General features: G+C 39.1%; 2 protein-coding genes across 5 annotated transcripts in view; both read right to left on the bottom strand.

Moving 5' to 3' along the window:
• The window catches only part of sgsm2 (small G protein signaling modulator 2), a 48,297-nt gene extending 31,604 nt beyond the window's left edge, over nt 1–16,693 (bottom strand). For all 3 annotated transcript variants that reach the window (XM_079481905.1, XM_079481907.1, XM_079481906.1), the window contains exons 1-2: nt 16,437–16,693; nt 11,275–11,350 (exon numbers count right to left, since the gene is read on the bottom strand). In XM_079481905.1, coding sequence (XP_079338031.1) covers nt 11,275–11,350; nt 16,437–16,496 — 136 coding nt within the window. In that variant the 5' untranslated portion in view covers nt 16,497–16,693. The remainder of the gene's footprint in view (nt 1–11,274; nt 11,351–16,436) is intronic.
• Nucleotides 16,694–17,034: 341 nt separating this feature from the next.
• tnfaip1 (tumor necrosis factor, alpha-induced protein 1 (endothelial)) lies at nt 17,035–20,837 on the bottom strand. Of its 2 annotated transcripts, none has more exons than XM_079481903.1 (7): nt 20,566–20,837; nt 19,119–19,464; nt 18,841–19,010; nt 18,667–18,750; nt 18,517–18,569; nt 18,217–18,412; nt 17,035–18,137 (listed from the first exon to the last, which is right to left on the bottom strand). In XM_079481903.1, exons 2-7 carry the CDS (start codon nt 19,351–19,353, stop codon nt 17,919–17,921), a joined length of 957 nt encoding a protein of 318 aa, XP_079338029.1. In that variant the 5' UTR covers nt 19,354–19,464; nt 20,566–20,837; the 3' UTR covers nt 17,035–17,918. The 2 variants fall into 2 exon arrangements, with proteins under 2 accessions (XP_079338029.1, XP_079338030.1); XM_079481904.1 differs by lacking the exon at nt 20,566–20,837 and adding an exon at nt 20,125–20,302.
• Between the last annotated feature and the right edge of the window lie 67 nt (nt 20,838–20,904).

The raw sequence follows: 20,904 nt of genomic DNA, 5'->3' as shown, positions 1-20,904 counted from the left end.
ACGTTGATCCTGTCCTCAAGAGTAGAACGTACTGTACAACCCGTGTGCAATTCAAGCTGTGAAGGTCAGATGTCACCTGGATTCCTGGAGCATAGCCCCCCACAGACAGCATCAGAGAGATTGTGCAATGAGTCAGAAGGGGGCTTGTGTGCTCTTCAGCATCATGACAAGGATAATCTCATTGATTGTAAGCACACCTGATGTCGTTTAGGTGGGTCGCACCTGCACTAAGCTGTCAGGGACCGTGGCAGGTGGCTAGATGACATGCCAGGACACTCTTTTGGTGGAGAAACTCACACAGGCCACAAGTGGAGAAGAATGGGTGTAATAAGAAACACCCCTAAAAAAGGTCCAGCAGCTGAAGGTTACATAACAGAGTATTTGTGCCTGTGTTTCAGCAAAACTGCAACTAATGGCCTCTTACATGGACAAATCCCAGTATGGAGATAGTGTGTTGTCATGGAGATAGACAGTAATCAGTGGTACACTTGAGTCTCCTGCAGTCTCTCTGGTCTCTATAAATGATGCCCACAACACTGCCTGCCAAAATGAGCTCATTGCAATGAGACACTGATACAGCAATTTATAGAACAAGCCAGCTATTTACCTGAGATTATCAGCATCGCATGCACGATCATGCTTTCTTTAATGTGCAAATTAAATATTACTGGTGTAAAGATTGGAAGAAAGAAAATATATACAGAATATTGCTTGCATTTAACCTCAAGATACTGTATTGATATTCTCAAGCAAAAATGAAGCACAAATAAAAATCACAACATTAGATTTGAGTGACTATACACTAAACTAAAAGAATAGCGATCTTATCATGTGATATTGACCTAGACGTAATTTGTCAATACATTTTAAAAGGGCAATGTGGAGATTTTAGCAAGATTTTAGATTATAGTGGTGAGGTTGCGAATTTTCAGAGCACTGTGATGGCTGCACCGAACTAAGACTGTCGCATTTTCGTTTCATTTCTGAAGCAGATTACATTTATGAGACGCGCTTTGTAGAGCAGTTTGTCCGTTTAGGGCTACTGTAGAAACAACATGGCGAATGTAAGGGGACCTGCCGTGTATGTAGATAGAAATAGCTCATTCTAAGTTAATGAAAAACATAACACTTCATTATGTAAGGTCTGCATTTATTTTTGTATTTATATTCATTATTATTGCATCTACATTAAAGAGGTGTGTTTTGGCTATATTTCTTATTTGCCTCATGCTGTTGTTGCTCCTGTCATTCAAGATTCAAAGTGTTTATTGTCATATCATGACTCTCATCAATGTGTTGAGTTTTATTGTAGATCGCGTATAGCGCAGAAAATTTGGATCAAATTAAGAATTATGGGAAAATATACTGTTAAATATAAGATATAAGAAATCTTCACGGGTCCACTTAGATCCGAAAACCCGAGGTCCGCTCCGAGACCCGAGCGGGTTCGGGTCTAAAAGATTCACGGGAGCTTCGGACACGGGTCGGGTATATTATTAGTGTCTTCGGGTCTCGGGTAATATAAAGTAAAAATGTTTTTGCTGAATTGACCCGAGGAAGACCCGAACTATCCTATACAATAACAGCGCGTCGCTCGTGTGTGTGCGTGTAGTTACCAACTCTCCTCTTGAGAAAAAAAAAGATCGGTGCAGGGGATTAATCAGGAAACTGGATTAAGCTGTGTCTTTATACTGTTTTGCGTAGGCTATTTAGCCTGAGTTTGCGCAATTTGCCAGAGCAAAACAAGAGGATCAACGGTTTCATTGCCATATCAATTTCATGAAAAAAATATACGATGGGTCGGACTCGGGTCTAACGTTATTGGGTCTGTCTCGGGTTCGGGGCTTTAAAAAATAAATAAAAAATTGGCATGTCGGGTTCGGGTAAAAGTTATTCGGGTCATTTCAGGTCGGGTAAAGATCTTTGGACCCGAGAAGACCTCTAGTGTGGGGCCCTTCATGCAATTTTAAGTAAATTGTTACATTTATTTATAATACAGCAGTGACTCTCATTTCTGCATGAATTGTGATATACTTAAATGTGAATAAATCACCCCAGTATCCCCTAAAACATGAATTGACAGTTTAACTATATTTTATGTGAATTGTGTTTCATTAATAGAGACACAGTGCAGACTAGTCAAGAACATTACACATTCAGTACTAGTTCCAGTACTGCACTTCATGACTGTAACTGATATTTTAACTAATATTTCTTAAAAAGATTAATGCCAAGTCAATTCAAAATTATTTATTTTGAAACACAAAAGGATGACTATAATTTTTTTAAATGACAATATCTTAGCAATCGCACATGATAAACCATTATGATTTGGGCACCAATAGAGCACTTTTATAGTGTCTTATGATTGGATTAGTGTCATATTTGGCACTCATCCAACTTTACAATGGGTATATGATGATATTTTGTGTGCCATCCCAAAGCAACTGCTGTAAAGTCCTAAATACACTAGCACATCTTTGTATTACGTACACATTTATTGAACCTTTTAGCGTTTTATCATTTTAATTGAATGTTTATATATTATAAGGGATCGAATTAATATGTCAGAAGATCTGCCTCAACTACATACATATCCAAAGTTTACCTCAATACACAGATAAAAACAAAAAGCGCGAGATTTATGTCTCTTCATGTGCTCCGTAGTCCATTAAAGTGATTGTTTTAAAAGTTAGCGGCCTGCCCTGTATATTCAATTCCTTTATTGTGGGGTTGTCTGCTGAATTTAACTCTCACAGTCTCCAGCCTAGTTTTTGTGGAGGCTAAGAACAGTCAATTTGGTGTTGATTTAGACCTCCGAGATCGATTTCAATCATTTAAACAAAAACAATACATTTCCTACACAAATACTAAAAACAAACTACCCAAATACTACTTTTATCAGATCAAGCACTAGCCGTAAAGTGTATACTTCATCTACCTGTCGATGAGACTATCCATTATCTGCTGCGAGTGGAGTCAGTGAAGACAGACTGTGAACGGGAAATGTAAAACCCCGAGCCCATTCCACTTTACTCATACAGCCTATCGTGAAGTTTAAAGTGAGGCAGGACAGAAATCTGCCGAAGCTTCTCGAATTTAGTGGAGAACAGAGAAGTTGCACAGTATAGGTGCACAGTTGTAAAATAATAATAAATATAATTTCAGGAGCTTCAAGGCCCCTCACATGCCAAGGCCCTATGTACTCAGTCAACCTTTTCCCCCCACTTGCGACGTCCCTGACACAGAGTTACAACTACACACCGCACCAAACTCACTGGTAGAGTGCAAGAAGAGCTTGCACACAGACACACCGAGAAAGAGTGTGGGAGATGTGTGGGAAACAACACAACCTTTCGTCAAGTCTTGATAAACTAGGTCAGCAGTCTTTGTCAGTGACATTTACATTTATGCATTTGGCAGAGGCTTTTATCCAAAGCAATTTACATTGCATTATACTACACATTTTTTTCTAAGTATATACAATCCCCTGGGATCAAACCCATGACCTTGGCATTTCTAGCGCCATGCTCTAACCACATGCCTGAACCACTTTATGTGGAAAGGCAAGTACAAGGAAGAAAAAATATTAGAGGCCACATTTTAATTTGTTCACTGTCATGTGAGCGAGTGGTGCTTAGCGTCGAGGGCGGAGCTGCACACAACATGAGAAAGAGAGGCGCTGAGCGTCAACACGCTGTTTAAACAATGTTTAAACTTTTTTAAATAGTCAAATTAAAAGGGGAATCATGAAAAATCTATTCGCGGCGGCCAGTGTTGATAGTGTGGCGGGCCACCACGAATAAATCAATGTATCACCCAAAAATTGAAACTCAGAGTCTTCATTTACTCACCCTCCAGTTGTTCCAAATCTGCATGAAGTTCTTTGTTCTGATGAACTCAGAGAAAGATGGTTGGAAGAATTGTGACCAAACAGCTCTTGGCCACCATTGACTGCCAGAAATTTCAGTTTTGGGTGAAACTGGGCGTTCTAGGCTGCGCTTTAAAAAAACATATCTGAGCACTGCGTCCACGGGTTTTTAGACACAGGCACGTTCTGTCTGAATGGCCCCTAACACTGTTCCATCGGCTTCCACCCAAAATATTCTAAACCTATATATTTTTTTAACTAAATGTTGATTGCGCATTAATTGGTATATGGAGCATCCTATCTTCAACACTTACTGTATACCTATTCCACATTCTTCTTGGCCACATCCGAGCAAACAGCTGCGTTTTTCACAAATAATGTCTGCTCGCAGTCTAATTTAAATCTGTGTCTCAGGCAAAACTCATTCACAAGATGTTTCATCGTGAGGGACGCTGGGTAAACAGAAATGACTCATAACTCACTTCATTCACTTAATAATCTCTGATTAGCTCATGGTGTCGCAGGTGTTTGAGAGAAACTGGAACGCTTCATCTCGGCTCTGTGTGACATCAAGGGATTTAAAAATGCAGACTGGCATGAGGGGAGTTATTTTGTACAAGACGGGAAAAAAGAAATCAGTTCTTTGCAACAAGTATTTGATGTCACATGATGTGACGTTGTGCACGAATTCCTGTACCTTACATACCTATTTGCTAAATAAATACAGTTAGGAACTCAGTCAAGTCAGGGACGTTATAATGTACATTGGTCATGAAGGCATTTCCCATTGACCCTGTTTGATATTCAAACACTGACATACAAATAACATTTACGAAAACAATTACAGGTAAAAATACAATGTTACCCCTTCCGGAAACCAAAAAGGTTTTTTCCCTTTTCCCTTTCCAGTTTTCAGCACTCCACCATTTATAATCTGACAGCTTTCATGGCCTTATTTGGTTAGCAGAGCATCCACTGTTTCGAACACTACAGAATCTTAACACATGTATTCATTGAAGCTGCCGTGCAACAGTGCTTCATGCATTCTGACTTATTTACAATGTTAAACGTGCTGTCTTCTCATGCTTGACATGGTTAACTTGTCAAAAAATGAGTTGGACGTATGACGTAGAATTGTTCGGAAAGTTTTCGGAAAGTTTTTTTTCGTACATGAAAATCCATTCGTGACAACTTTTCTTAGTCCCTTACTGGACAATTCTCTCGGAAAATCATGCGGCACGCCCACGCGTCAACCAAGGAGGGCTGGAGAAGGAACATGCGCACAAGTCACACGTAAAGGAGAGAAAGAGCACCACGTTGGCGAAGTTCAGCTGCGTTTGTTTGTTCGATGCATTTGGGTGATGAATGTTGTTTTGTTGGCAATGGGTGGCAACATGTTTTATTTCCGTCCCCACCCCTCCACACACGTCGTATGTTTTCGGAAAATAATCATACAGCTGTATCTGTCGTTTATAAATGTAATCAAACTAAAAACTCTACTGATATTTGAAGGGTGCGATACTATTCTTAAAGTACTCAAAATTAACATGAGATATGCAGAAACTGTCTGAGACACGGCCACTTTAATAGTTATATTATATATAATATTGTATTTTGGCATAATAGTTATTTGCCATATTGTTTTTAAGATAGTATGTAGAAGGGATGTATGCATATACAGTTGCACATACACATAGACTACATTTCTCTGATGACTGTTGTTTTATTAATGCACACCGACGGGATTTGACTAATTATTATAGTATCATTTATTAATATCACCAAGCAACCAACTAGAAGTAATGTATTCCCTAAACACTGTTTAAATATGCAAAAAGCAATTTGTGTTTCCACCCCCTCTTGTCACCTTTGACCCTGCCCACACTAATCTCTGGTTTCCAACAGAACCTGGAGGATTTACAAGGTCTGCGATTTGATTCCCATTGATCTGTCAGTGGGCTACACTGCATGGAGCCAGCTGACCCCCGACACAACCCACTTGTTAATTTAAAATATGCAAGGCTGATACTTTAAAAGGAGAGAGGCCAAATATTTCCTAAAGATTCAAATCAACCCATAGCTTAGACATGCGATGCCATTAAATAATGTCAAAATGATCACATTTATGAGCTATTTGAATGCCAGCATATTATTATTACCAGTGGTAAATAATTTTCTCAGAGGTCTTACTGGGGTTGTGTAAATTAAAGAATCATACCAAAGCATACGGTGATAGTTAAAAATGAATCACCTGTTTCAAGGTGTTTCAAGAATCACCACATGCAATGGCTTACCAATCATCTCACATAATGTGCATCTTTGACAACTACAAAAGACACATGGAATTGCTCAATACATCGATTTAATTTCAACTAAAAACCATTAAATGCATTTCAAATCGTAATTAAAACTTCCTATGTAGGAAGTCCCAAGGGGGATTTGACGGCAGCTAGGGTATGCATTGATGTTAATGCCTTTTTCAAAATTGGCTTCTTTTTGTGGAAGCACATTTTGTTTTGAAGCAAAACTTTATCAAATAAAACGTATTCCCATCGAATAAGACAGTAGATATCGTCATACGGGGTTACCTGGAGTATCTTTGACTTAAGTGACAACAGGTGGTAAGGAAATAGGCGTAAAGCCCTAATATGCAAATGACTAAACTTGTGCATGTGGCCGCTCATTTAGACTACTCCAGATTCACTAACATTAGGACGAGGTTAAGAACAAATTTGTGCGTACACATGTGTCGTGAATTAGGCTTTCGAAAGAAGTTCAAATTTGCGTGTAAATAGGAAAAATCTACCTAATTATTTGTGAATAAGACCCAATGTTATGCATATCTGAAGTGGCTAATGGCTCTACATCTGAATGGACATGTCTGTACAGCGTGTGCTCAGCATTGTGGGAAGGCAGCAGGGTTACATGATCTTAAGAAAACTCCAGTAGGGACAGCAGTGAAATTAGTCATTTGACAGATTCTACAGTTCTGGGCAATGTGTTTTTTTGGCTTTTGTCATTTTTGAAGAGGGGCCATAAAAGCATCCAGTTTACACATTGTATTGCCCTCTTAAGGGCGTTCTTACTAATGGCGAATGCTCTGAAACTCTGCTTTTTCACACTGCACATAAATCCAATTTGTATTTCATATCCGATCATTAAGACGATCATTTTGCAAGTAATGAAATTAGATCGGTTTGTTCAAGACGGTGTAGTCATTTTCCAGTATATCTACAATAGTTGCAATATAATGATGGCACAACATTATAAAAGTCTGAAAATAGAGGAAAAGTGTATGTGGAGTTCTTGGGGCACTGTTGTGGTGACATCAGCCAATCACTTTTATAGTAATAAGTCACTAAATTGAAATAACCCAAACATTTTAATTCTGTCTTCATTTACTTACCCTCAAGTATGAGGGTGAGTAAATAAACACGGAGAAATATATTTGGAAGAATGCTTGTAACCAAAGAATTCTTGACCACAACTACCACAATAGGAAAACTTACTTTATAGATTTCCTTTGTTCTATTGAACACAGAAGAAGATATTTAGAAGAATGTAGGAAAGCAAGGAAATCTGGGGGACTTTTGACTACCATTATCATTTGGATACAAACATTTCTTTCAAATATCTTTCTTTGTTTTCATAGAAAACTAAAAATGTATACATGTTTGGAACAACTTGAGGGTGAGTAAATTATGATAGAATTTTCAATTTGGGGTGAACTGTCTTCTAAGGCTTAAGGGATAGGGCAATCTTGGTTCAGGGGCATTCAGTTCTGGCTATGAAATGAATAGGAGAGAACAGAATGCTTTCTCTAAGTCTAACTGAAAAAGCCCTTAATGTTGTTGCTCACATGTATCATCTGTGTACATCTGTGTAACCACCATCCCAGTCCCCAAACAGGCACGATCATCCCACATTGCGCAAATCTTTGTGATGAAATATTCCCCTGAAACATAATTTAGCTGAGAAGTGCACTGTCGTAAATTGGTGTGACGTGGGAGAGAGCGTGAGAGCTCCAGGATGAAAATGCGGGGGCGACTGGTTGCGTGGGGAATCCGTGACCGACGACTCTCGTCTGTAATAGAGGGAAGCTGCTAGGTGTTTTGGTGGTGACAACAGATTGGCAGAGCTCCCAGAACACCCCTCCCTAAACACCCACCCACACACACTTTCTTTCTGTGGAGAACAGAGCAGAACAGCATTTACACAGAAATCTCATAATACCCAGTCACGACTCGGACGTTCTCCACCTCAAACACCCCAAAATACTTCAAATCAGTCATGCATTTAATCTCCATTTTCGTCCCTAATGAAAAAACGAACAAAGACAGGCATGCCAATACAAACCACACAAAATAATTTCAACAAATATTCATCAGTTCTATGGTCATATTATCAAAATGTTTTAGCTTAGATCTAAATAATAATAATTTATTGGTTTGTGGTTTTGTTTCATTCTGTGAACTACTAAAAATATTTCTCCCAAATGTCAATTAAAATGATTGTTTCTATTTGCATTATTTGCAGAAAATGAAAACTGCAGAAACAGGTCAAAATAACAGAAAAGAAATAACAGACCTCAAATACTGCAAATAAAACAAGTTCATATTCACTTTTAAGCAGTACAACAATAACATTTGTACATGTATTCAGAACAAAGCTCATACGTTATTTATTCAACAAATTTCATGTGTGTTGGCGTGCTGTCAGTCTTTCACATTACTGTTGGATGACTTTGTCACTCCTGACGTTTGCTTTTGTTGAAATTCAACAGACCGAACTGACTACATCTAGAAATGCTGATTAAATAAAATATGGAATAAAGTTTTTCTATGTCTGTATATGTTAAATTGTATGTAATGTGTATTTAGTATACCTTTTAATATTGCTGCAGTGAAATGAATAGAATTATTAGCGCGCAAATGCATTAATGGCACTGTTAAACTGATTAAAATCTAGAATGAGATTGAGCACCACAGGGAACCACTATATCAAAAGACGCATCTTAACAGCTATGTTAAGTGTAGTGCAGTGCTAGCCAGAGTAATAACATTGCATTAAGGGCGTAACCACATATAGCCCCGTTGCTAAGAAGGTTAGATCTGGTGAAGCCGGGGAGTTAAATTGCAGGTGCCGTAGCATTACGTAACAAATTTCATATTCAAACTCAATATAGTGGAGAATGAATGGGGGGATGATTTTTTAAAGCACTTAGATCATAAAAGTAACTCCGATTTATTAACAGATGTTCCACAATAAAAAATTACACAGGTCACATTAACTAGGAGAAGGAGAGGAAGAGCGGGTGAGTCACATAGCAGTCCACAGCTGACATCATGTGACCTTTAACCTCAACGAACACAGGCTGTTCTATTTTCATCTTTTAACGAGAGCACTCATGGAAAATAACACGCATTTGGATTTATTCACGCATTTTGCATAAACACGATAACAGAGTTCTAAAAGAGTTCAGGTCACGCAGGCAAACACAGCCAGGGTGATTTTTGATTCATGGTGACACTCTCTGTTGTTTTGTGCTGTTTATTCTTACAGCGCTGCCGTGGTTTTGTTATTCACATAATACAATACGTGTCTCAGAGCAGAAGCTGACACACCATATTGGATGACAGAGACACGTAAACTGTAAATATCACCATGCTGAAGTATCAGCGGTGCAAGAATCTGCTGTTTGCGAAATACAAATTCACAACGTATTTACAAAAACAGGGAAGGGTGAGAGAGGATCAGGCCTGGACTTTATGTTGTGTTTTAATGTGTTTGTATGGCTGGCAGTCAACTGTGAGGGAAATGCCGGCATTTTACTATAGGTTGGTTGTATATTTGTTATATTAAAAGTCAGTTTTACGTTCGCTGGTTCCCGCATGCTCCCTTCCTTTTATTGAATCGTGCTAGATTGGTGCTGAATCCCAGAACAACCTCCTGCACCGCAACCAGTCTGGTTTCAAGAGCGGTCAGTCCACCAAGACTCTACTGCTCTCTGTCATACTGGCTGGTCTTCCAGCTTGTACAACCAGACCTCTTCAGATGATCCAGACTGCAGGTTGCACTGGCTCTCTATAGTCACTCGCACCCAACGTTGCACTGTGATCGTCGCGGCGAGCTATCATCTATAATGCACGTGGATTCGTGAGGAAGAAGCAAGGGCTAGCCGCCCCAAGGCAGCAAGGATTGTGCTCGTCCAGAAGGCCGAGAAAGATCTTAAAGGTAAGCAAGCTTCTCTGGTTGGTCTCCCTTATTATTCATACATCATTACCCACATACCTGATATAGTTACAAGTTCAAATTCTGAACACACACCGCAGGGAAAGTTGCACGCAGGGAATATCTTGTTAGGTTTTAAACTGTTACCCCTAGACTATATATTTTTGCGTATTGATGGTTTAGCCTAGCATTTCCGGAAACCTATGAGGAGGTTATGACTGCGGGTCTCGTGTTTCACGGATGCTGAAGCAGGGTAGGTTTTCCGGCGTGTAACACGCTCGATCCCTGCGCTCAGCTATCGAACGACGTCTTGTGGTGCTGTCCCCCAAAGGAAAAAAAATCTATCTCACAGACTTTCTCCGCATGTGTTCCACGACTCTGAAACAATCTCCCTCGTGCCACAAGATCAGCGGATTCTGTAGTTGTCTTTAAGAATCGGCTAAAAACACATCTCTTCCATCAACATCTGACCCCTTAGTACAGTCTTCTACTTCTTCGCTACTTTCCTTTCCCCCCTTCGTATACTGTGGTAGGCTAACTGAGATCAGTTTTACTGCACCAATGCATAGTTGTTCTTTTGTTACCCCACATTGCTTCTATCGTTTTCCCCTACTTTGTAAGTCGCTTTGGATAAAAGCGTCTGCTAAATTACAAAATGTAAACATATATTTCAATCATGTCACAGTTACATAACATATATTGTTAACAAATGGACATAAGTTATTGGTTTGACAGGTTGCTAGGAGACAAAAATAGGTATTCCGACACACACAAACAGATAAAACTTAACTAAGCAATATCTGGCCAAGTGTTCTGTGGTGCCACGTAGCACTGTTGTGTCCCACATTCACTGACGTAATGAATTCCTGCCTGAACTAATGTTCTGGACTTCCTCTGTGTCAATGGAGCAAAGAGGGTGAGTCACACACCCACTACCAGTCATCTGTACCGTGCGCATCAACCTTATTGCTGAGGGTGATCTGAATCCAGAACTATTATGCCACATAAGCCCTAACTATCCTCTCACTGAACCTTTTCTGATGAGGGTCTACGATTCTATGACATCAAAATGATCTGCAGGCTGGCACAAATAGGATGATGTCATGATATGTCTCCTAACTTGCTCTAATTTGTACATGAGGTTCAGAAAAAATAGCTCTGTTTGTACTCACTGCAAAGTGCGATGATGTGGCTGCTGTCCTCGTGCACAAACTTCTTGGTCACAGCCTCCTCCATTATCTGCTTCACCTGGACATGGAAAGAAAAGTCATTAGGATTGGCCAAGATGGGCAAGAAACACAAATCTTTCCACAAATTCGAACGTGGAACACAAAAGCAACAAATTATTTGCCACAGCATAACCACATACGCTTTAGTAAGGAGTGCGAGGAGTGTAGAATGTTCCTCAGTCATATTGTTTTCTTACGAATGTCATACAATAGAGCAGATTCCAGACTAATCACAATCCTTGCAGGCTGTTTCATACTGTTTGTGTAATTTGAAGAACAGCAGAAGGGTAATTGTAGCATTGAGTGGCAGCAAATTACAGACATCTGCTGATTACATGACTTGTGTACGCCCTACGGTATGAGATTTGACACGCGGCCAATAGACAGTACATTGAAAGGCTGATGTCTTTTGAATGACTGGAAGAGTAAAATTAAAAAGTTTTGGATGTGAATTGTAGTAGACATCTGTCACATTACATAATAGGCCAAGAATGATGGTGAATGGTTGGATGCGGAGAAGAAATGGTACGGAGAAGATTGTAAATGTTTAACGTATGCCAGAGGAAACGCTTAGCACAGCCTCGTATTATATTTATGTGACCACAATGGTATTAAAAATAGGGTTAGGAATCGAAAATCGGAATCGTTTGGCAATCGAATCGAAAGGCTAGGAATTGGATCGGAATCAAAAGGAATAGGAGTCGGATACTTGAAATAAAAAAAAATTCAATTCCTCTTATCAATTCCTATGTGCATATTTTCAGAAACTACCACAAATTGACCATAGTTTATAGTAACTACAGTTTAACCATGATGTAGTTAAGCTGTGGAAATACAAATTGTAATAAATCAGAAAAAACATGGTTGCTATGTGTATATATACATCATAAATATACATTCACCTAAAGGATTATTAGGAACACCTGTTCAATTTCTCATTAATGCAATTATCTAATCAACCAATCACATGGCAGTGGCTTCAATGCATTTAGGGGTGTGGTCCTGGTCAAGACAATCTCCTGAACTCCAAACTGAATGTCAGAATGGGAAAGAAAGGTGATTTAAGCAATTTTGAGCGTGGCATGGTTTTTGGTGCAAGACAGGCGTATTTCACAATCTGCTCAGTTACCGGCATTTTCACGCATAACCATTTCTAGGGTTTACAAAGAATGGTGTGAAAAGGGAAAAGCATCCAGTATGCGGCAGTCCTGTGGGCGAAAATGCCTTGTTGATGCCAGAGGTCAGAGGAGAATGGGCCGACTGATTCAAGCTGATAGAAGAGCAACTTTGACTGAAATATCCACGCGTTACAACCTTACAACAAGGTAAGCAGCAAAGCTTTTGTGAAGCCACAACACGCACAACCTTGAGGCGGATGGGCTACAACAGCAGAAGACCCCACCGGGTACCACTCATCTCCACTACAAATAGGAAAAAGAGGCTACAATTTGCACAAGTTCACCAAAATTGGAAAGTTGAAGACTGGAAAAATGTTGCCTGGTCTGATGAGTAAACGGAATGAGAACATGGATCCATCACGCCTTGTTACCACTGTGCAGGCTGGTGGTGGTGGTGTAATGGTGTGGAGGAAGTTTTCTTGGCACACTTTAGGCCCCTTAGTGCCAATTGGGCATTGTTTTAATGCCACAGCCTACCTGAGCATTGTTTCTGACCATGTCAATCCCTTTATGACCACCATGTACCCATCCACTGATGGCTACTTCCAGCAGGATAATGCACCATGTCACAAAGCTCAAATCATTTCAAATTGCTTTCTTGAACATGACAATGAGTTCACTGTACTAAAATGGCTCCCACAGTCACCAGATCTCAACCCACTAGAGCATATTTGGGATGTGGTGGAACGAGAGCTTCACGCCCTGGATGTGCATCCCACAAATCTCCATCAACTGCAAGATGCTATCCTATCAATATGGGCCAACATTTCTAAAGAATGCTTTCAGCACCTTGTTGAATCAATGCCACGTAGAATTAAGGCAGTTCTGAAGGCAAAAGGGGGTCAAACACAGTATTAGTATGGTGTTCCCAATAATCCTTTAGGTGAGTGTATATATATATATATATACACATATATATATATATATATATATGTATATGTTTTGCATATAAGTCAATAAACAGGCTAAATGATAATACAGGTTGATATCTAAATGTTTTACTTCAACTGTGGAATTGCAACTGAGAATCATTAAGAATCATAATCGTTAAGCAGAATCGAAATAGCTAAAATTCTAATGATACCCAACCCTAATCAAAATTCCAGCCAAACTGACAGCTATAACAATGACATTAATGAAGTCATCACTCATTGACGTTTAAGGAAAAAAGGGACAACGAGGACCTTGTCATTCTGAAAACACACACGCAATATGTGGATGTTACACAATGGATATCTCTGCACTCATATGCTCAGTTAATTCAGTGTCTATCAGTCAACACAAAGCATGGCATGATTCTCTTACAGCTTATAGTTAACAACTACACAAAAATTAAAGGCAGAATGCATGATTCTGTTCAAAACATTTTATGTCATGCTGGTGGGAAATCTCTTCACATCCTTATAGCAATCAAGAAGTATAGAGGTAAAATATTTTTTTATATTTATATCTCGTCTATGAAAGGCGTAGGACCAAAAGTCCTTCGACCAATAAAAACATTCTGGCCGAACGTTTTGACGATAGCCATTGGTTGAGACTGGTCCTGCTTACATATTCAACCAACGTAATTTGCATCCCACAGCGCACCCAATTCACACAGACATCATATGGCATCAGCACGCTCACATCCGCTGTTAAAGCTATGAAACACAAACTATGAAGTAGCTTTGAAGCCTTAGCTTTGCTTTTTACAAAAATAATTTTTATTTTATGTAAATTGCTGGAAAATATGTATTATATATAACAGAGCATTGCAAGACATTGGCACATCAATATCATTATGCAAGCCAATACATATTAAGAAGAAAAAGGAGAGAATGGCAAAATGAAACTCGTTTCATGTTTTGCTCTCCTTGGAGCCATTTCTGACAATCCCTGCTTCATGCAGCTGTATTAATCGTCCACTGATGCAATTTAACTTCTTAGGTAGCTGCTGATGCTTTCAGTTGCTAGGCAACCAGGAGGCGGCTCACTGCAGCTTAAAGTGACAGAGACCTTAGCTGTAATACAAAGAAAGTCAATAGACTGATTTCACTCCGCTGCCATGTTGAAACCTAAAACGAGGCAGAGTTGGGAAGAAAACCGGAGGACAGATAGACTGCAAAGGATTGGATGCCCATCGGGTATCTGTGAGATGAAAAAAATAGTTTAAAAGTAACTTTAGATTAGCTGTGTGCGCTCAAATGAAACCTGTTCATTGCAGTTTAAACAGTCCCTAATATGTGATAGTAAGGCTTAAGTGGTAAAAACAGCTCGTGTGACATGCGTCCTCTGCTTTTATTATCACATTTAATATCATAAATCGTTTAATTAACTCCAGATTGGTATCCCAAAACATTGCAGTCAATCGGTCATTTCCGCTTAAAATTTCAACATGGCGGCAGCGTGAAATCAGTCTATGTTGAAAAAACAATAATGTAATTCTCATTGAACCCTATTTCTATTTAGAAGAAATAAGTGAAGCACAAATAACTTTGCAGAGGAAAAACATTGAAGTTCAGCTCATTACCCTCAGAATGACTGTAGTTCTTCTTAAAATCATTTTTTGGCATCATCTAAACATGCCCTCTGCCACTGTGAGAAATGACATCTGCCAGGAATCCACACATGAACTAAGTTCTAGAGACTGGATCAGCTATGCGGACACAGTCTGCTCTGACAGATGAGACATAATGGTACCAATTTAGATCGTCTATTCTTTGCTCCAATTCATTCAAGATTTCTATTATTCATAGGGACCTAATATAAAATAGCTCTACGAGGCGAAAGATATTAATTATACTGATGAATAATGATGTAATAGCTTCTTTAATGTCACAGTGCCTGGACTGAAAACCATGACAAACTCAATGTGATCGTCTTATCAATTCATCCTATGGAATATCAGTGTATTTTGACATAAATTAATGCATAAGGGGTTAGATGCCAAGAAGATCTACCTATTGAGTTTTATTATTAAATATTTGTTTGTTTATTGACAAGTAGTCAGATTACTAAAACTATTATACATATACAAAAAAGACAAGAACTGGTGGAAAGAAAACCTATTCTCATTCTATGGTAATCAATGGGGCCCCATAACTGTTTGGTTACAAAACAACGAAATGTATGAAGATTTTAAACAACTTGAGAGTGAGTAATTCATGACAGGATTGTTATTTTTGGGGTGAACTGTGCCTTTAACGCAGAGATAAATGTAACTGTGTGGTACTTCAGTCAGCCAATTTTTAAAAAATAAAGCCTAGCCCCTTGATATACGTTTCCACATTTTAAAGTTGTAAATAGTAGGCTAAATGTTCCAAAACACAGGTGAAGTGAAGGTGGTGCCATCAACCAATCCCCTTTTCTATTCACTAGCTCGCTTTCTCTTATAGCAAGGTTATACACAAAGTTCACGTGGTCAAAATGTCCTTATAATGGTTTGTCAACCAGCGCAAAATCTTGCAAAGCATATTCCTCGTCAACTCATTTTTCATTTGTTTACTTTACAACAAGCAGGGCGACCATTCGACACGAACACCTTATTTCTCATGGTTTTGCTCCATTTAATCCTGTCAACGGGGTGGAACCTATAGATCACAATAGATTGCGAGTCCTTCATGTTCATATTAAGTTACACATTAAGTAGGCGGATGAGGAAGAAAATGTGCCCCTTCAGCTCTACAGGTGAACAGATGTGAACGTAAACTGTGGCTGCAGACTCGCTTCTGGCCATTGCAACTCGTTACCATTGATACACTGTAACCATAAGCGCATCCCAAACTTCATATTGCATGTTATGAAACGCATTGCTCACATTTGGACCCGATGCAACAATATATCGCGAACGTGGACAAATCGCGCTTTACTTATTTTTATTTTCATCATACAACCCAAAACATCAGAAGAAAATTAAAAGCACAATGCAATGGCATAAATCACACTTACTTCTCTTTTCACGTTCCATAGTAATTTCTCTTTAAATTCTTCAACTGTGGTCGAACTCATTGTCCCCGACTGTTCAACAAGCACACACTGTCAGGAGACATAAACCTGGATGCCTCGCGTGTCTTCTTCCCAATTTTCCTTTATCCTTCCTTCCTTCCTTCCTTTTCATATAAACGTGTGTCCTGACAGCTGAGCGTTGACGCATCTATGCACCGATGTAGCGCATCGTGAAGCCATCTTCCGTTCCTTTATGACGCAATCGCCGCTGGCCCCGCCCCCCTCGGCATTGTTGATCAATGGGATAAATCTCTTCACGCGCCGTATGCCAAGGGCTGTTCAGTCAGTGACGGCGATTTATTTTTAGCTCCTCCACGTTTGACAGCTCGGATGGAGGCGCTTTAGGAATCAGTGCATTGTCATTATAGACATTCACCATAACACGATGTGCATTTTGACTGACTGGATTCAAAAGCTACGTAATGCATGATACTGAAAATAATACTTTCACTCCTTGAAATGGTAAACACAGGTGTGCATCATCTAAAATGGCACAGGTGCTAGCAAAATGACACGCATTTCTAAAGAAAAACAGCACAGATCGTATCCAATTGTCATTTTATTTTTAAAGCCAATGTACCAATTTTAGTGTAATGGCATAAGGCCTGGAATCACTCTGAAAGTCTGCTGTTGGTGGCACAGTGTATCATTGGTCTACAATCTCTAATGGTAACCAAATAAAAATATATAGATACCATATCAAAACAACCCATCGCAAAACACTTTTTTGAGTAAATAATAGATGAGAAAACAATAGATCATGTCCCTGTAGCACAATTGGAAGAGTATCGTGTTAGCAGCACAAAAATAATGGGTTAAATTCCCTAGAAACACATTATAAAAATTATAAAATTGTATGCTAAATGCATAAATGTAAAGGTCATTCTTTCATTCAGTAGGCATTAAAAGCATTCGAAATTACAGTCATTTTGCAATTGTCATTTACAACTGCATTGCATGCCTTGATCAAATCTAGTTCAAAATCATTTAATCTTAAATCACGATATGAATGATTCATTAAGACATAAGGCATGATTATAAAGTAGTTCATATTCCAGTAAGGTTAGCAGAAATCATTTCACAGATTTGTCTTTGCATTCAATGTTATAAAACGTATAATTTCTATGTTTGGGTTTATTCATTTCTGTGTTAAGTGTTTTAGTAAAGTGTTTTGCTTAAAAACAAAGTTGATGTATATTAAAATGTATATCTGACAGCTATTTCAACCTTTGTACATTAATGCAAAAACTCTCATGCTGGTATTTCTTAATCATACGATTGTCAATCCTACTCTTGAATCCATATAACCAATAGGCAACTTGTATTGGTAATGAATTGTAAAATAGAAATATGTTCTCAGTAATTGGTGCGGATAGCTTAGTGTTCTCTCTATATACTTAACAAGAGCCTTCATTCACAGTTTGGCTAATGTCCAAGTGGTCTGTCATCATAACTACTGTATCTTTTGATGTGTATGCGACGCACACGCTCCCTCAGCTCCACAGCCTCCTCCACTTCGCTGTGCGAGCAACAGTTGTTACGTCTGCGGGTGGCCTCCAACAGAGAATTATCTGGGACCGGGAGAGTCTCATAAAGTAAGGCATTTAATGTCTCCTCGTAGATCCGTGTCTCTGGAAACTCAACCTGCGGAGAGCATTTACAGGTGTTCCTTGATGTTGGACATTTTGTTAGGAAATGAGTGTTACAGCCTTAAGATATTTACCTTTGTCTGCTTCTTCTCAGTAGCATACACAATGGATGTGCAGCAGACTTCTGCCAGCTTTCGCCCCTGACCGTAAAATGACCAGCAGCAGATCTCGTCTCCAATCACATCTTTGAGGAAGAGTACACGACCGCTGTAGCTCAGTGACAGCTTCTCAAATAACTCAATATTCTTTAGCAAGTTGTCATCTGAGTTGCTGAGAAAGATTGAGGAAGCCAAAAAATTAAAATTTATGTTTTGAAACCAAGCCAATCTTGGATGCAACAGATCAATCCATGTTTGTGATAAACATATATTTACCTTGTATAAGAATATTTGTTGTTTGCGCGGTTGTAGAGCAGTTTTATGACAGGCTATATTTAGTTGAAGATGTATTTTGTGGTTATATACAGAAATCCTGAAAGACATTAATGCATTGAAAAGTTATAGTTACATTGCAATAAAACTCACCCTTAAACAGCCTTGTAGAAGTTTTTCCTCCTCTTTAAGAGATGTTATGACTGGGATAACACACAGTGCTTTTTCTTGATTATCCTGAAAACACAAAAAGCCAAGAGCGAACCCATCAACTGAATAAACCAATTTTTTCAATCATTCAGTTTTTTCTCATAAGTCTCAACTAACCTGCAGGGCCGTCAGGCACAAGTCTATCAACCCCAAGATCTGGTAATACCTGGCCTCTGCCATCAGCTCCATGATACCTTGTCTGCTTTTGGGCAAAGTCACAAATCCATCACGGAGATAGCCTAGTATTGAACCAAAGTGTTTCCCACAGCGGTCAATTAGAATCCAACCTAAAAAAAAAGAGAACTCACTGTCACTGAATTTACAGAGCCTGCGGGCCAAAAGTAAAGAGGTTACATGTTATCTAGAAGTGGCTCTGCACAGGCTAAACAGCTTACCTTCCTTATCAGTGAGCACCTCCATCTTGCCGCTGAACATGGACCTGAGCCGGGTGTCCTGCCGGGTGAGCACTTGAAGAGTGGAATAGTACAGATTTCCACCGACGTTAAGCTGCACGTATTTGTTTCCAGATACGCCACGGTAGGTGCAAGTCTTGGCCTTGTGACAAGTCCCGGAAAAGACTGACACAACGGGCTGTGGTTGAAGCTGGTGCAGGCAGGTCTCTCCTGACATGTCCCGCTGTAGGTAGATAACCACCCTGCACACAATGGGTTTGATTTCCCCCGCCGTGGTGGATGCTGCTGGGCAGGACTAGTGATGCCAAACCTTACTTTTACACATATCCTTAAATAAATTAACAACTTTAATATTAGCATATTATATACTTTAGTACAGACACACATACAATCAAATTTTTATTTTTTAAATTTAAGTACTGCTTTGCACTCAAGGAACTTTGTTGACTGACAGACCAACTAAAAAGACAGAAATTAATTTGTGGTCGTATCTAGTACTACGTAAACAAGGGCTGCCAATTTTTGAGTTCCGCTTGGAGTGAGATGTTTAGGCCTGCGGGGGTGGGTGTTATGATGTGGAGGAACAGCATAGGGCATGCGATGGCGGAAAGTTGAATTAGAAATATTTTAATAACAATTTCGTCACTATCTTTAATTTTACGTGAACTGTCCCTTTAAATTTTGAACAAAGAACAGACAAGAGCTGCGCCATCCGGAGGTCACATCTGTCTACTCTACAGCATACGTCATCGAGGTTGTCTCATTTGAGTTCAAAACATTATAAAATTTACATTGATTTCTCTTAAAACGTAATCATTGTAAATCAATTAATATTAATATTTTCCATTTTAAACTGCATTTTGTAGTTTGCAATACCGCTAAACATTTCTACTGTTAAAAGTGGTAGAATATTGACTGTGTAGCCTCTAATGTCTTCTTTGATTTGTCACCACACCGGCTCTGTAGACTGTAACCCCCGCCTTCTTACCTTTGATTGGACAATGGCCAATCTACTTTAACAATGAGGTCCACTGCTAGACCGCTGAGAAGAAAGTTTACTGCACCAAAAACTAACGTTACAGAACACAGATAGGCCTTTAGGCATTCCGATCACACACAACAGACAAAATGGCAGGTGCGATTCTGCGTGAGAAAATACGATGTGTGGAGTGAGAGTGTGAGAAAACAGAGTCTCACGGCGAATGCGTGAAGGTTGGCAGCCCTGCGTAAACTAAGCATGACTACATTAAAAACAAAGCTTGTCGTTTTCTCTAACTGACAGCAGATTGCTTTGCTCTAGAATGCGAACATCTGCATTTAATGGTAGTGTAAGACGTGAACATTGCAGTATTATAAACACAGACTAAAGTTAACTGTAAACTTTGCTTAGTCACAAATAAAAAACTTTTCCGGCAAGCAGAAGACTTACCAATCTACTCCCGTAACTCGTGGGGGTTTAACATATCCTAACCACTTGATCAATGCGTCAGTTTTGCTTTTATAACATCTGACAAGGAAAAAAAATCTGTTTAAAAACAAAACCCGTTGTATTTTTGTATCGACACATACGATGTGCTTTGGTCTCTTCTTCTTGGGAAGCGCATTCAACAGGTTGAAACGGGACACGACTTTACTGCCTCCTATTGGTTTGTAGATGTAAAAGTTACTAATGTAGAACAGTTCAGTTCCCTAAGAATGTGAAGCCATAAAAATTGTATATCGTATTTATAATTATTAAAATAAACATGAAAAAAATTAAACATAAATG

Source organism: Barbatula barbatula (genome assembly GCF_947034865.1).
Source record: "Barbatula barbatula genome assembly, chromosome: 19".
Lineage (NCBI taxonomy): Eukaryota > Metazoa > Chordata > Actinopteri > Cypriniformes > Nemacheilidae > Barbatula > Barbatula barbatula.
This window is presented reverse-complemented; position numbering and strand designations above follow the sequence as displayed.

Excerpts from the sequence above, each read along its gene's own strand:
- tnfaip1 (XM_079481903.1), bottom strand. The coding sequence starts at position 19,353 with ATGTCAGGAGAGACCTGCCTGCACCAGCTTCAACCACAGCCCGTTGTG. Across the intron at positions 18,413-18,516 it reads AACAAATATTCTTATACAAG|CAACTCAGATGACAACTTGC; the intron begins GTAAATATATGT and ends AATCTTTCTCAG. Across the intron at positions 18,138-18,216 it reads CTGAGAAGAAGCAGACAAAG|GTTGAGTTTCCAGAGACACG; the intron begins GTAAATATCTTA and ends TGCTCTCCGCAG.